The sequence below is a fragment of the Salmo salar genome, chromosome 27 (assembly GCF_965601325.2).
Source record: "Salmo salar chromosome 27, fSalSal1, whole genome shotgun sequence".
Lineage (NCBI taxonomy): Eukaryota > Metazoa > Chordata > Actinopteri > Salmoniformes > Salmonidae > Salmo > Salmo salar.
The window spans coordinates 35,132,937-35,150,297 of record NC_138317.1 but is presented as its reverse complement, the minus strand read 5'-3'; the positions used below and the strand labels follow the sequence as shown (position 1 = coordinate 35,150,297).

The 17,361-nt window shown below is 44.1% G+C and overlaps 1 protein-coding gene across 1 annotated transcript in view; it reads right to left on the bottom strand.

The window, feature by feature from the left end:
* The window catches only part of LOC106588976 (alpha-catulin), a 105,005-nt gene that overhangs the window by 38,162 nt on the left and 49,482 nt on the right, over window positions 1–17,361 (bottom strand). The window contains exons 2-3 of the mRNA XM_014178571.3: window positions 16,908–17,097; window positions 5,124–5,311 (exon numbers count right to left, since the gene is read on the bottom strand). Coding sequence (XP_014034046.3) covers window positions 5,124–5,311; window positions 16,908–17,097 — 378 coding nt within the window. The remainder of the gene's footprint in view (window positions 1–5,123; window positions 5,312–16,907; window positions 17,098–17,361) is intronic.

Here is a 17,361-nt window from a genome sequence, read left to right as displayed (position 1 = left end):
ACTAAAAAATGCAAAGAATATGGCACCACAACAAACCTGCCAAGAGAAGGCCGCCAACCAAAACTCACGGACCAGGCAAGGAGGGCATTAATCAGAGGCAACAAAGAGACCAAAGATAACCCTGAAGGAGCTGCAAAGCTCCACAGCGGAGATTGGAGTATCTGTCCATAGAACCACTTTAAGCCGTACACTCCACAGAGCTGGGCTTTACGGAAGAGTGGCCAGAAAAAAGCCATTGCTTAAAGAAAAAAATTAGCAAACACATTTTGTGTTCACCAAAAGGCATGTGGGAGACTCCCCAAACATATGGAAGAAGGTACTCTGGTTAGATGAGACTAAAATTGAGCTTTTTGGCCATCAAGGAAAACGCTATGTCTGGCGCAAACCCAACACCTCTCATCACCCTGAGAACACCATCCCCACAGTGAAGCATGGTGGTGGCAGCATCATGCTGTGGGGATGTTTTTCCTCGGTAGGGACTGGGAAACTGGTCAGAATTGAAGGAATGATGGATGGCGCTAAATACAGGGAAATTCTTGAGGGAAACCTGTTTCAGTCTTCCAGAGATTTGAGACTGGGACGGAGGTTCACCTTCCAGCAGGACAATGACCCTAAGCATACTGCTAAAGCAACACTCGAGTGGTTTAAAGTAAAACGTTTAAATGTCTTGGAATGGCCTAGTCAAAGCCCAGACCTCAATCCAATTGAAAATCTGTGGTATGACTTAAAACCCATCCAACTTGAAGGAGCTGGAGCAGTTTTGCCTTGAAGAATGGGCAAAAATACCAGTGGCTAGATGTGCCAAGCTTATAGAGACATACCCCAAGAGACTTGCAGCTGTAATTGCTGCAAAAGGTGGCTCTACAAAGTATTGACTTTGGGGGGGGGGAGTGAATAGTTACGTGCGCTCAAGTTTTCAGTTTTTTTCTTATTATTTCTTGCATCTTCAAAGTGGTAGGCATGTTGTGTAAATCAAAAATGGTACAAACCCCCAAGAAATCTATTTTAATTCCAGGTCGTAAGGCAACAAAACACAAAAAATGCCAAGGGGGGTGAATACTTTCGCAAGCCACTGTGCATACGTTGATAATATGCTACCAGGAATCTCTGTATTGCATTTAGATACAACTTGGTTTGACCTGACACATGAATCACCCAACAAAGATGCATGGTTTGACCTGACATGCATCACCCAACAAAGATACATGGTTTGACCTTTATTTTTATTTTTTTATTTCACCTTTATTTAACCAGGTAGGCTAGTTGAGAACAAGTTCTCATTTACAACTGCGACCTGGCCAAGATAAAGCAAAGCAGTCCGACACAAAAAACAACAGAGTTACACATGGAATACACAAATATACAGTAAATATTACAATAGTAAAAGTATATATATAGTGTGCGCAAATGAGGTAGGATAAGGGACGTAAGGCAATAAATAGGCCATTCTGGTGAAATAATTACAATATAGCAATTAAACACAGGAGTGATAGATGTGCTGAAGATGAGTGTGCAAGTAGAGATACTGGGGTGAAAAGGAGCAAAATAAATAACAGTATGGGGATGAGGTAGTTGGATGGGCTATTTACAGATGGGCTATGTACAGGTGCAGTGACCTGCTCTGACAGCTGGTGCTTAAAGTTAGTGAGGGAGATATGAGTCTCCAGCTTCAGGGATTTTTGCAGTTCGTTCCAGTCATTGGCAGCAGAGAACTGGAAGGAAAGGCGGCCAAAGGAGGAATTGGCTTTGGGGGTAACCAGTGAAATATACTTGCTGGAGCGCGTGCGTGCTGCTATGGTGACCAGTGGGCTGAGATAAGGCGGGGCTTTACCTAGCAAAGACTTATAGATGACCTGGAGCCAGTGGGTTTGGCGACGAGTATGAAGCGAGGGCCAGCCAACGAGAGCGTACAGGTCGCAGTGGTGGGTAGTATATGGGGCTTTGGTGAAAAAACGGATGGCACTGTGATAGACTGCATCCAGTTTGTTGAGTAGAGTGTTGGAGGCTATTTTGTAAATGACATCGCCGAAGTCATGGATCGGTAGGATAGTCAGTTTTACTAGGGTATGTTTGGCAGCATGAGTGAAGGATGCTTTGTTGTGAAATAGGAAACCGATTCTAGATTTAATTTTGGATTGGAGATGCTTAATGCGAGTCTGGAAGGAGAGTTTACAGTCTAACCAGACACCTAGGTATTTGTAGTTGTCCACATATTCTAAGTCAGAACCATCCACATATTCTAAGTCAGAACCGTCAGAACCGTCCATGCTGGACGTGCGGGCAGGTGTGGGCAGCGATTGGTTGAAGAGCATGCATTTAGTTTTACTTGCATTTAAGAGCAGTTGGAGGCCACGGAAGGAGAGTTGTATGGCATTGAAACTCGTCTGGAGGTTAGTTAACAGTGTCCAAAGAAGGGCCAGAAGTATACAGAATGGTGTTGTCTGCGTAGAGGTGGAACAGAGAATCACCAGCAGCAAGAGCGACATCATTGATGTATACAGAGAAGAGAGTCGGCCCGAGAATTGAACCCTGTGACACCCCCATAGAGGCTGCCAGAGGTCCGGACAACAGGCTCTCCGATTTGACACACTAAACTCTGTCTGAGAAGTAGTTGGTGAACCAGGCGAGGCAGTCATTTGAGAAACCAAGGCTGTTGAGTCTGCCGATAAGAATGTGGTGATTGACAGAGTCAAAAGCCTTGGCCAGGTCGAAGAATACAGCTGTACAGTATTGTCTCTTATCGATGGCGGTTATGATATCGTTTAGGACCCTGAGCATGGCTGAGGTGCACCCATGACCAGCTCGGAAACCAGATTGCATAGCGAAGAATGTACGGTGGGATTCGAAATGGTCGGTGATCTGTTTGTTAACTTGGCTTTCGAAGACCTTAGACAGGCAGGGTAGGATAGATATATCCCCCAACAAAGATACATGGTTTGACCTGACATGCATCAACCAACAAAGTCAGCTGATGCATAATGCATCAAACCTGTCACACCTCAGACCCCCCAAAAACATCATCCATTATATAATGCTGTGATCCATCCAGCTGGAGCAGTGTGTGTGTGTGTGTGTGTGTGCGATATTGTGAGTATGATGGTGTGTGTGTGCGTGTGCACATGTGTGCATGTGTGCGTCAGAGGCTTGGTCTGTCTCTCGAAGGGTAAACAGTAGTGACATCCTGCCGGCCAGGCAGAAGAGCTATGCTGTTATCAGACATAGACAGGGTTCAAAATTAAATTGTGTTTGCCAGTAATGGGAGCAGCCCCGTCGCCCGTCTGTCCAAACAGGCCTTACTTGACTAGACGGGATTAGGCCCTTACCCCCCCAGGACCCTGTGTGTAAGTGTGAGTACATCCTCTTCCTGAAAGCACCAGGTAGAGAAATGCTAAATGTGCTTCTTCCATTATCTCCAGAGCAGCAGAGGATGGAGTTCTCCTGTACTATATCATGGAGCTCTGATAAGATCTGAAAGACTGGATGGAGTCGCCAGTGCTGGGCATTTGTGTCTTTGTGTGTGTATTATATCAGTGAAGGCTCCTTAGAGGAGGAAGGGAAGGACAATCCTCCTCAGTGATTTTCATAAAAATAGTAAAACAAAAAAAGTCAATTTATAGACGACACTATACTAAATATATTCACGTCAACAAATACTTGATTAAAACACACCATTTTGCAATGAAGGTCTACAGTAGCCTCAACAGCAGTCTGTAGTGTAGCACCATGGTGTAGCCGGAGGACAGCTAGTTTACGCCCTCCACTGGGTACACTGATTTCAATATAAAACCTAAACGTGGTTCTCACCCCTTTCCATAGACTTACACAGTAATTATGACAACTTCCGGAGGACGTCCTCCAACCTATCAGAGCTCTTGCAGCATGAACTGGCATGCTGTCCACCCAATCAAAGCACAAGCTACAGTTAGCTAGCACTGCAGTACATACCATGTGGTGAGTAGTTGACTCAAAGAGAGAGCTATACATTTCATATATTTTTCACTTAGCTAGCAAATGCAGCTATCTAGTTTAGCCTACTCAAACACCTGGCTCAAACAGAGACGGATGCTATGTTACCTAGCTGGCTATGGCTATCCAATACTGGAACTCTGGTAAGCTTTTGGTTTTATTAATTTATTGCCCCCGGGTCCCATGGGTGTAACTGCTAAACTGCTTGTAGTGGGGTTACTAATTGTAGTGGGGTTACTAATGTATTAGTTCTAGTAGATATGTTGACTTGATGTTAGCTAATATGGTGACAATGATGTAAGCTGTGTGTAGCGGTTATGATATGAAGGTTTGGCTTGGAAAGTTTTTTTTTGCCTGGTCACAGACAGCTGATGTGTTGTGCATTTAAGTCCACAAGCGAATGGAAAAGGTGAGAGTGCGTAGATGCGAGAAGGAATTATCCAACGATCAAAGGGATCATGCTGTTTGTATGTGGCTGCTATGAAAGTAAACGGTGTTTGCGTGTGATCAGGGGTGTATTTATTCTACCGATTCTGTTCAAACATTTCTTTAACGGAAGCAAACGGAACGGGGGGTAAGCAAACGGAACGGGGGGTAAACATACCTGAAGTTGTCCAATAGAAAGTTTTGTTTGCAGCTGTCGACAAATGATTACACCCTCGATCAGCTAGATGCAGGCAAGATTGTGCATGGAGGTATTGAATGTGTCAATGTCTGTCACCTTGATTACTCAAATTTCTCTCGACCTGTGCACCTACGTTGTAAATATTCATTCATAGGCTAGATTGTAGCAACCCCGTGATGGGTATCGGGAACACGTGACTCATGTAGTAGCCTAAACCTATTGATCTTACATTAAGCTGGGTGAATGGAATATGAATGACACTCATCCAATATGCTGGAATGGAAATAAGGCCATCTTCATAAACAAAATCATAATAATTGTCCTGCCTCATCTTAAAATGGCACAGACTGCCACTGGTGGGTGTGTGTGCACAGCTGCTTGCATGTGTGTCTCTACTTTGTTCTGTGTGTCTGTGTGCATCTATGGCCCTATATCTACATTATGTCTGTGTGCATCTATGGCCCTATATCGAAATGTATATTGTGTCTATGGTGTGCATGCATCCCACTGTGTGGTCGGAATCGGTACCTACTTTGTTGCGTGAGGTGATGATCTGTTTGATGACGATGCGGTCTGCGAGGACCAGGACTTTGGTGACGGAGGAGAGGAGCATGCGGGCGGCCTTCACCATGCCTGTCCTGTTACTGAACACTGTCTTGCGTCCGTCCACAAGGGGGGCCACCGGCATCCCAACATCTGTCAGCTTGGCTATGGCATCCCCTAGGACAAAAAGGACAAAAGGAGGTAGAGAATGATGGTGATGATGGTGGGGGTGATGATGAGGATCAAATCTATAGGAATTTTCTGCATACAAACACCATACAACATTTTCAGAGGTACCATGTAAATTATCACTGTATCTCCATTTTCTAATACTTGGTCAAACTGCTTCACAGTGATAACTGTGTTTTCAAACAACCCTGCCGGAGAGCTCTTCATTTAGTGTTTCATGCAAACCTCATTATCCAAAAATGTGTTAAAAAAAGTGACATCCAGAATTCACCTTCGGTTTGTTTGAGATGTTTAGCTAGCTAAAGCCCCTTTGGTTCCCTTCCCATGGTTGGTGCCCCCCCCTCCTGTCAGTCAACAGCAGCACCATGAACCCCAGTAGGAACATCTCATCCTGGACAGGGAGGCTGGCACACAGGGATTTCTTTCAGCCCGGTGGAACTGCAGCAATGTGATGCCAGCCAATGCCAGGGCCCAATTTACAGGCCCTCTGAGAGGCATGACCAGGCCATTTCAATCTAAGTGGCTGGTACACTGGAGGGTCGAAGTTCGTTCACAAAACTCCAAAACAACCCTAGGTGGGCGAAGGAAAAAGGCTAAAGGAAAATGAACACACAAATATTTAAGCACCATAACAGTCTCAGGCAGTAGAGAGAGGAGGGCGAAGAGAGAGGGAGGGAGGGAGAAGAGAGAGAGAGAGGAAGGAGAAGAGAGAGAGAGAGAGGAAGGAAGGAGAAGAGAGAGAGGGGAAGGAAGGAGAAGAGAGAGAGAGGAAGGAAGGAGGAGAAGAGAGAGAGAGAGGAAGGAAGGAGAAGAGAGAGAGAGAGAGGAAGGAAGGAGAAGAGAGAGAGAGAGAGGAAGGAAGGAGAAGAGAGAGAGAGAGAGGAAGGAAGGAGATGAGAGAGAGAGAGGAAGGAAGGAAGGAGAAGAGAGAGAGAGAGGAAGGAAGGAGAAGAGAGAGAGAGAGGAAGGAAGGAGAAGAGAGAGAGAGAGAGGAAGGAAGGAGAAGAGAGAGAGAGAGAGGAAGGAAGGAGAAGAGAGAGAGAGAGAGGAAGGAAGGAGAAGAGAGAGAGAGAGAGGAAGGAAGGAGAAGAGAGAGAGAGAGGAAGGAAGGAGAAGAGAGAGAGAGAGGAAGGAAGGAGAAGAGAGAGAGGAAGGAAGGAGAAGAGAGAGAGAGGAAGGAAGGAGAAGAGAGAGAGGAAGGAAGGAGAAGAGAGAGAGAGGAAGGAAGGAGAAGAGAGAGAGAGGAAGGAAGGAGAAGAGTGAGAGAGGAAGGAAGGAGAAGAGAGAGAGGAAGGAAGGAGAAGAGTGAGAGAGGAAGGAAGGAGAAGAGTGAGAGAGGAAGGAAGGAGAAGAGAGAGAGGGAGAAGAGAGAGAGGGAGGAGGGAGAAGAGAGAGAGACTTGAATTATGTTGGATACATGGTTGGCCTCCTTATTTGGGTTGGCTTGCATTCCAAAAGGAAGTGTACTGATTGCATCCGACAGCCCCTTGTCGATGCCAGAATGCCCCAAACCAGCTGAAACATTCAGCCTGGCTCACAAAGAATGCTGCTGAACCCCAGAATAGGCTCCGGAATAAGCATGGAGCATGATGATGTTATGCCAGAATCCCCCTCCATCAAATCAAATTTTATTGGTCACATACACATGGTTAGCAGATGTTAATGCGAGTGTAGCAAAATGTGTGTGCTTCTAGTTCCTACAGTGCAGTAATATCTAACAAGTAATCTAACAATTCCCAACAACTATTTAATACACACAAATCTAAAGGGGTGAATGAGAATATGTACACATAAATATATGGATGAGCGATGGCCAAGCGGCAAAGGCAAGGTGCAATAGATGGTATAAAATACAGTATATACATGAATAATGTAAGATACGTAAACATTATTAAAGTGGCATTATTTAAAGTGGCATTGTTTGAAGTGGCATTGTTTGAAGTGACTAGTGATCCATGTATTAAAGTGGCCAGTGTAGGCAGCAGCCTCTGAGTTAGTGATGGCTGTTTAACAGTCTGATGGCCTTGAGATAGAAGCTGTTTTTCAGTCTCTGGTCCCAGCTTTGATGCACCTGTGCTGACCTCGTCTTCTGGATGATAGTGGGGTGAACAGGTAGTGGCTCGGGTGGTTGTTGTCCTTGATCTTTTTGGCCTTTCTGTGACATCGGGTGCTGTAGGTGTCATGGAGGGCAGATAGTTTGCCTCCGGTGATGCGTTGTGCAGACTGCACCACCCTCTGGAGAGCCTTGCGGTTGTGGGCGGAGCAGTTGCCTTACTGTGACACTAAGCTATGATACAGCCTGACAGGATGCTCTCGATTGTGCATCTGTAAAAGTCTGTGTTTTAGGTAACAAGCCAAATTTGTTTAGCCTCCTGAGCTTGAAGAGGCGCTGTTGTGCCTTCTTCACCACACTGTGTGTGGGTGGACTATTTCAATTTGTCTGTGATGTGTATGCCGAGGAACTTTCCACCTTCTCCACTGCTGTCCCTTCGATGTGGATAGGGGGGTGCTCCCTCTACTGTTTCCTGAAATCCACGATCATCTCCTTTGTTTTGTTGACGTGAGAACTTGTTTTCCTGACACCACACTCCGAGTGCCCTCACCTCCTCCCTGTTGGCTGTCTCGTTGTTGTTGGTAATCAAGCCCACTACTGTTGTGTCGTCTGCAAACTTGATGATTGAGTTGGAGGCGTGCATGGCCACACAGTCGTGGGTGAATAGGGAGTACAGGAGGTGGCTGAGCATGCACCCTTGTGGGGCCCCAGTGTTGAGGGTCAGCAAAGTGGAGATGTTTCCTACCTTCACCACCTGGGGCGGCCCGTCAAAGTCCATGACCCAATTTCACAGGGCAGGGTTGAGATCCAGGGCCTCCAGCTTGATGATGAGCTTGGAGGGTCCTATGGTGTTGAATGCTGAGCTGTAGTCAATGAACAGCATTCTTACATAGGTATTCCTCTTGTCCAGATGGGATAGGGCAGTATGCAGTGTGATGGCGATTGCATCGTCTGTGGACGCAGTCCTTGTTAGCGGGCCGCGACGGTGGCACTGTATTATCCTCAAAGCGGACAAAGAAGGTGTTTAGTTTGTCTGGAAGCCTGACAGTGTATGTGACGTGGCTGGTTTTGTTTTTGTAGTCCGTGATTTCCTATAGACCCTGCCACATACGTCTTGTATCTGAGCCGATGAATTGTGATTCCACTTTGTCCCTGTACCGGCATTTCGCTTCTTTGATTGCCTTGCGGAGGGAATAACTACACTGTTTATGTTCAGCCATACTCCCAGACCTCTTTCCTTGGCTAAATGCGGTGGTTCACGCTCTCAGTTTTGCGCGAATGCCGCCATCCATCCACGGTTTCTGGTTAGGGCAGGTTTTAATAGTCACAGTGGGTACATCTCCAATGCACTTCCTAATAAACTCACTCACCGAGTCAGCATATAAATCAATGTTGTTCTCTGAGGCTGACCGGAACATATCCCAGTCTGCGTGATCATAACAATCTTGAAGCGTGGATTCCGCTTGGTCAGACCAGTGTTGAATGGTTCTAGTCACTGGTACATCCTGTTTGAGTTTCTGCCTATAAGACGGTAGGAGGAAGATGGCATCGTGGTTGGATTTGCCAAAGGGAGGGCTTTGTATGCATAAGTGTTCCCCTATAGTGTTGCTTCACAACAGTGTTGTATTCTTGTTCTAGGCCTGACTGCTGACGGTGTGTTAGTTCCCCCGTTTATTCACCATGTCTCTTTATCACTAAGCTCTCTTTCATTGGGAATTGTTTTCTGCTGCTTGGTATTTGAAAGGGGTGAACACTTGACTTCGTTAAAACCTGTGGAGTCTTGTAACAAGTCCTTACCACAAAGATAGTCTTATAACAGGGTGATTGTGATGCTTTGTAGTCTACAGCCTGCAGGTTGCACTGACTTGGACAGTTAAAGATACAGGGCTGGGGCCCCTTTAAACACTGACTATCCAAAACTCTTAATGCAGTATTTGCCTCCTAAAAACTCAGCTAGCGACATTAATTTGTTTGGGCTGGTCCAGCAGAACAGACTGAAACCAACAACTCTGCCTCAGTGGCCCCTATCTACGATGTCGCCCCATGATGGAGATCACCAAATTAAAGTAATGTAATCACCTTTCTTATTTATTTAATTATGCTGCCTGCGTGCCTGTCTGTCTGCCTCCCTGCTTGCCTCCATTTCTGCCTGCCACTCTCCCTTCCTGCCCGTCTCCCTGCCTGCGCTGGAGGAGGCCCGTTTAGTCTCTCCCTCCCTCTGGCTACACGTTAAGAGGCCATCAATCCTTTCCTGCAGATTTAAAGCTTTACCTCCCTTCCCTTTTTCTTTTCATCACAGAGAAGACAACTTCATTCCGTTCCAAAACGACAGAGGGAAAAGTAAATTTTTTCTCTTTCAGATTCTCAATAGAGTATAGAAGGTACGAAAATGGCAGATAGAAGTAGAAGGAATAAATTGGCCAGTGGACCACTCTGGCTGACGATTCCCACCAGCTCTCTTTTGTCTGAGCTTAGCCCTTTTCAAATCAGCACACTGGGGGATTAAAGACATTGTTAAACATGCCGCTTCTCCCAAACAAACCTATTATCCCCTGTGTTGGGGGTCTAAATACTTACCCTGTGAAATTTTGTTTTGGACTTATCAACAGGATAAGACTGCGATTGGGCTTCAGGCCTTAGGCTTCGTCCCCATATTTATCTTGCTATTTTTCGCTGGATAAGAGTTGCAAAGCCGGCTCAAAAATACATTACACTGTTTGGTTGAAAGGGTGTTGATAGCCGTGGTGTAGATATCCTCCTCCCACGAAAAGTGTTGAAAGAGGGGGAAATGGCTCTCTCCCTCGCCAAGGGCTTTATTGGCATGGGAAACATTTGTTAACATTGCCAAAGCAAGTGAAGTAGATAATAAACAAAAGTGAAATAAACAATAAAAATGAACAGTAAACATTACACTCACAAAAGTTCCAAAAGAATAAAGACATTTCAAATGTCAAAGTGTATATATATATATATATATATATATATATATATATATATATATATATATATATATATATATATATATATATATATATATATATATATACACATACATACATTCCATACATATGTATGTGTGTGTGTGTGTATATATGTAAAAAAAAAAAACGACCCAAAAATATGTGAAAAAAATATATATAAAAAGAAAATGAAAAAAAAAATGGGAAAAAAATATGGCCGATTAATCGATATCGGCTTTTTTTGGTCCTCCAATAATCGTTATCAGTGTTGAAAAATCATAGTCGGTCGACCTCTACTAGAGAGTTTTCATCTGTATTTTTCGTAGCTGTCTACATACCACCACAGACCAATGCCGGCACTAAGACCACACTCATGGAGCTGTATACCGCCATAAGCAAACAGGAAAAAGCTCATCCAGAGGGGGCGCTCCTAGTGGCCAGGGACTTTAATGTAGGGAAACTTAAATCAGTTTTACCTCATTTCTATCAGCATGTTACATGTGCAACCAGAGGGGAAAAAATTAAAAATACAACTCTAGACCACCTTTACTCCACACACAGGGACGCATACAAAGCTCTCCCTTGCCCTCCATTTGGCAAATCTGACCATAATTATATCCTTACATGCTTACAAGCAAAAATTAAAGCAGGAAGCATCAGTGACTAGGTCAATAAAACAGTGGTCAGATGAAGCAGATGCTAGACTACAGGACTGTTTTGCAAGCACAGACTGGAATATGTTCCAGGATTCTTCCGATGGCATTGAGGATTACACCACATCAGCCACTGGCTTCATCAATAAATGCATCGATGACGTCATCCCCACAGTGACTGTAGGTACATACCCAAACCAGAAGCCATAGATTACAGGCAACATTCGCACTGAGCTAAAGGAAAGAGCTGCAGCTTTCAAGGAGTGGGACTTTAACCCGAAAGCTTATAAGAAATCCCGCTATGGCCTAAATAACTTCTATGCTCGCTTCGAGGCAAGTAACACTGAAACATGCATGAGAGCATGAGCTGTTCCGAATGACTGTGATCACGCTCTCCGCAGCCGATGTGAATTTGGATGAATGAGGTGAATGGATTTGGATGAATGAGGTGCCCAATGTAAACTGCCTGTTACTCAGGCCCAGAAGCTAGGATATGCATATAATTGGTAGTATTGGATAGAAAACCCTCTAACGTTTCCAAAACTGTTAACATAATGTCTGTGAGTATAACAGAACTGATATAGCAGGCAAAAACCCGAGGAGAATACATCCGGGGAAAATGTTTTTGGGCTCACCACTCATTATAATGGCTGTCTATGGGAATATAAAAGGAATACCTCCCAGATTGCAGTTCCTAGGGCTTCTAGTAGATGTCAACAGTCTTTAGAAAGAGTTTCAGGCTTGTTTTTTGAAAAACGAGCTAGAATTTGTAGTTTTTCTAAGTGGCTCCCATTTTGGCTATAGTGTTTGTAGCTCGCTCCGGTGAGGGCACGCAATTTCGCGCTCTGCAATTTCACCGGATGTCGTCGAGGCCGGGCGCTAGTGGCACGCCTATCCCAAAGAGGTTTTAAACAGGTCAACACTCACAAGGCTGCAGGGCCAGACGGATTACCAGAACGTGTACTCCGAGCATGTGCTGACCAACTGGCAAGTGTCTTCACTGACATTTTCAACCTGTCCCTGTGAGTCTGTAATACCAACATGTTTCAAGCAGACCATCATAGTGTTCTTTGGCACAGGGACTAATGTAACCTGCCTAAATGACACCCGACCCGTAGCACTCACGTCTGTAGCCATGAAGTGCATTGAAAGGCTGGTTATGGCTCACATCAACACCATTATCCCAGAAACCCTAGACCCACTCCAATTTACATACTGCCCCAACAGATCCACAGATGATGCAATCTCTAATTCACTCCACACTTTTACCTCTTACTTTTTTTAGGTATTTTCTTAAAACTGCATACATAGTTGGTTAAGGGCTTGTAAGTCAGCATTTCACTAAGGTCTGCACCTGTTGTATTAGGCGAATGTGACATAAAATTTGTGCAAATAGTTAAAGTACAAAAACGAAAATAAATAAACAAATATAGGTTGTATTTACAATGGTGTTTGTTCTTCACTGGTTGCCCTTTTCTTGTGACAACAGGTCACACATCTTGCTGCTGTGATGGCACATTGAGGTATTTCACATGAGAGTTTATCAAAATTGGATTTGTTTTCAAATTCCTTGTGGGTCTGTGTAATCTGAGAGAAATATGTGTCTCTAATATGGTCATACATTTGGCAGGAGGTTAGGAAGTGTAGCTCAGTTTCCACCTCATTTTGTGGGCAGTGTGCACATAGCTGGTATTCTCTTGAGAGCCAGGTCTGCCAACGGTGGCCTTTCTCAATAGCAAGGCTACGCTCACTGAGTCTGTACATAGTCAAAGCGTTCCATAATTTGGGGTCAGTCACAGTGGTCAGGTATTCTCCCACTGTGTACTCTGTTTAGAACCAAATAGCATTCTAGTTTGCTCAGTTTTTTTGTTAATTACTTGACACATTGGAAAGAATTATCTTTTTGTTTCCTCAAGATTTGGTTGGGTCTAATTGTGTTGCTGTCCTGGGGTTCTGTGAGGTCTGTTTGTGTTTGTGAACAGAGCCCCAGGACCAGCTTGCTTAGGGGACTCTTCTCCAGGTTCATCTCTCTGTAGGTGATGGCTTTGTTATGGAAGGTTTGGGAATCGCTTCATTTTAGGTGGTTGTAGAATTGAACAGCTCTTTTCTGGATTTAGATCATTTGCGGGTATCGGCCTAATTCTGCTCTGCATGCAGAATTTGGTGTTTGTCCCATTTTGTGAATTCTTGGTTGGTGAGCAGACCCCAGACCTCACAACCATAAAGGGAAAGGGGTTCTATAACTGATTCAAGTATTTTTAGCCAGATCCTAATTGGTATGTCAAATTTTATGGTCCTTTTGATGGAATAGAAGGCCCTTCTTGCCTTGTCTCTCAGCTCATTCACAGCTTTGTGGAAGTTACCTGTGGCGCTGAGGTTTACGCTGAGGTATGTATAGTTTTGTGTTTGCTCTAAGGTAACGGTGTCTAGATGGAATTTGTATTTGTGGTCCTGGCAACTGGACCTTTTTTGGAACACCATTATTTTTGTCTTACTGAGATTTCCTGTCAGGGCCCAGGTCTGGCCGAATCTGTGCAGAAGATCTAGGTGCTGCTGTAGGCCCTCCTTGGTTGGGGACAGAGGCACCAGATCATCAGCAAACCGTAGACATTTGACTTCAGATTCTAGTAAGGTGAGGCCGGGTGCTGCAGACTGTTCTAGTGCCCTCGCCAATTCATTGATATGTTGAAGAGGGTGGGGTTTAAGCTGCATCCCTGTCTCACCCCACAGCCCTGTGGAAATAAATGTTTTCTTTTGCTAATTTTAACCGCACACTTGTTGTTTGTGTACATGGATTTTATAATGTTGTATGTTTTTCCATCAACACCACTTTCCATCAATTTGTATAGCAAACACTCATGCCAGATTGAGTCAAAGGCTTTTTCGAAATCAATGAAGCATGAGAAGACTTTGTTTTGGTTTGTTTGTCAATTATGGTTCGCAGGTTGAATACAGTTGAAGTCGGAAGTTAACATACACCTTAGCCAAATACATTTAAACTCCGTTTTTCAAAATTTTATTTAATCCTAATAAAAACTCCCTGAAGTAGGTCAGTTAGGATCACCACTTTATTTTAAGAATGGGAAATCTCAGAATAATAGTAGAGAGAATGATTTATTTCAGCTTTTATTTCTTTCATCACATTCCCAGCGGGTCAGAAGTTTACATACACTCAATTAGTATTTGGTAGCATTGCCTTTAAATTGTTTAATTTGGATCAGACGTTTTGGGTAGCCTTCCCACAATAAGTTTGGTGAATTTTGGCCCATTCCTCATGACAGAGCTGGTGTAACTGAGTCAGGTTTGTAGGCCTCCATGCTCACACACGCTTTTTCAGTTCTGCCCACAGATTTTCTGTAGGATTTAGGTCAGGGCTTTGTGATGGCCACTCCAATACCTTGACTTTGTTGTCCTTAAGCCATTTGCCACAACTTTGGAAGTATACTTGGGGTTATTGTCCATTTGGAAGACCCATTTGCAACCAAGCTTTAACTTCCTGACTGATGTCTTGAGATGTTGCTTCAATATATCCACATAATTTTCCTGCCTCATGATGCCATCTATTTTGTGATGCGCACCAGTCCCTCCTGCAGCAAAGCACCCCCGCAACATGATGCTTCACGGTTGAGATGGTGTTCTTCGGCTTGCAACACACCCCCCCCTTTTTCCTCCAAACATAACGATGGTCATTATGGCCAAACAGTTCTATTTTTGTTTCATCAGACCAGAGGACATTTCTCCAAAAAGTACAATCTTTGTGTCCATGTGCAGTTGCAAACCGTAGTCTGGCTTTTTTTAATGGCGGTTTTGGAGCAGTGGCTTCTTCCTTGCTGAGCGGCCTTTCAAGTTATGTCGATATAGGACTTGTTTTACTGTGGATATAGATACTTTTGTACCTGTTTCATCCAGCATCTTCACAAGGTCCTCTGCTTTTGTTCTGGGATTGATTTGCACTTTTCACACCAAAGTACGTTCTAGGAGACAGAACACGTCTCCTTCCTGAGTGGTATGATGGCTGCGTGGTCCCATGGTGTTTATACTTGCGTACTATTGTTTGTACAGATGAACGTAGTACCTTCAGGCATTCGGAAATTGCTCCCAAGGATGAACCAGATTTGTGGAGGTCAACAATTTATTTTCTGAGGTCTTGGCTGATTTCTTTAGATTTTCCCATGATGTCAAGCAAAGAGGCACTGAGTTTGAAGGTAGGCCTTGAAATACATCCACAGCTACACCTCCAATTGACTCAAACGATGTCAATTAGCCTATCAGAAGCTTCTAAAGCCATTACATTTTCTGGAATTTTCTAAGCTGTTTAAAGGCACAGTCAACTTAGTGTATGTAAACTTCTGACCCACTGGAATTGTGATACAGTGAATTATAAGTGAAATAATCTGTTTGTAAACAATTGTTGGAAGAATTACTTGTGTCATGCAGAAAGTAGATGTCCTAACCGACTTGCCAAAACTATATTTTGTTAACAAGACATTTGTGGACTGGTTGAAAAACGAGTTTTAATGACTCCAACCTAAGTCTATGTAAACTTCCGACTTGTATGCTGTCTGTTGTATGGTAATTTGGAAGAAAGCCAATTTGACATTTGCTCAGTACATTATTTTCACTGAGGAAATGTACGAGTCTGCTGTTAATGCAGAGGATGTTCCCAAAGTTGCTGTTGAAACCTATCCCACTGTAGTTATTGGGGTCAAATTTGGCTCCCCTTTTATGGATTGGGTTGATTAGTCCTTGGTTCCAAATATTGGGGAAGATGCCAGAGCTAAGGATGATGTTAGAGTTTTAGTATAGCCAATTGGAATTTGTCGTCTGTATGTTTGATCATTTCATTGAGGATACCATCACACAATAGTCCTTTATCGGTTGGAGGGGTTGTATTTTGTCCTGTAGTTCATTCAATGTAATTGGAGAATCCAGTGGGTTCTGGAAGTCTTTAATAGTTGATTCTAAGATTTGTATTTGATCATGTATATGTTTTTGCTGTTTGTTCTTTGTTGTAGAGCCAAAAAGATTGGAGAAGTGGTTTACCTCCCTCTCCTCCTCCCATCCCAGCTCTGTACTTCTCCAAACCTGACTCACACTGTTCTTTTCACTGTCTCTGTTTTCCCCCCTCAGGCAAGAGCAGCAGTAACTCTGTTCACTTCACTTTAGCCTTCAGCTCAACTTCACTCATAAAGGAACAAAAACAACAAAGCCTCCTACTTCTGGATGCCTCCGGTGCGGTTGTGTTTGATAGCAGAGTGATGTCTAGGCAGAGAACAACTTTTAAATTATTTATTTATGATGAAAACAACCCCAAAAACACTGTCAGTTGGACTCCTAGCATGCATCCCAAATGGCATTCTATTCCCTATATAGTGCACTACTTTTGACCAGGGCTCACATGGGGTTTTGGTCAAAAGTAGTGTACTATATAGTATGGCTGGGAATTGCCAGGGAACTCACAATACGATATTATCATGATACTTAGGTGCCAATACGATATGTATTGCCATTTTTTTACCTTTATTTAACTAGGCAAGTCAGTTAAGACAAATTGTTATTTACAAAGACGGCCTACCGGGAAACAGTGGGTTAACTGCCTTGTTCAGGGGCAGAACGACAGATTTTTACCTTGTCAGCTCGGGGATTCGATCCAGCAATCTTTTGGTTACTGGACCCAACGTTCTAACCACTAGGCTATCTGCCGCACCAATTCTCACGATTCTATATGTATTGCGATTCGATAGAGATTTTATTGCGTTTTGGTGCAGGTACAGCCAACTAGCGCAATAAATAATATTGAGATATTGTCAAAACAATATATCGTCAGAAATAATATCCCAATATGTAACCGTATCAATGTATTCCCCCATCACTACTACACAGGGAAAGGATGCATTTTCAGACACAGCCCCAGTTACCTGCTCTGCGCGCCTCGAAACAAGCCATGCCCATCTCTTCCTTCAGCTCCTCGTTCTCCACGGCGATGGCCTCGCCTACACCAACAAAACGTCCCACAGCAACACTGACGGCCTGGCCCACTCTCTGGATGGCCTGCTGGGTCCGCTCCGACTTCTTTGGCTTGTCTTTGTGGTTGATCAGTGTGGTGATCTAGGAGGATACAGAGACTGGTCAGTGTGGTGATACAGAGACACAGGCTGGTCAGTGTGGTGATACAGAGACACAGGCTGGTCAGTGTGGTGATACAGAGACACAGGCTGGTCAGTGTGGTGATACAGAGACGCACAGTGTGCTGCTGTGCTCAACCTGAATCAGCATACCAACCCATTTCACTGTGGAACAGCATGTTTCCCCAAAACAAATAACTGTCTACACCATCCAGGGTAAAGCGCAGGCCGCGTTTCCACCACTTTG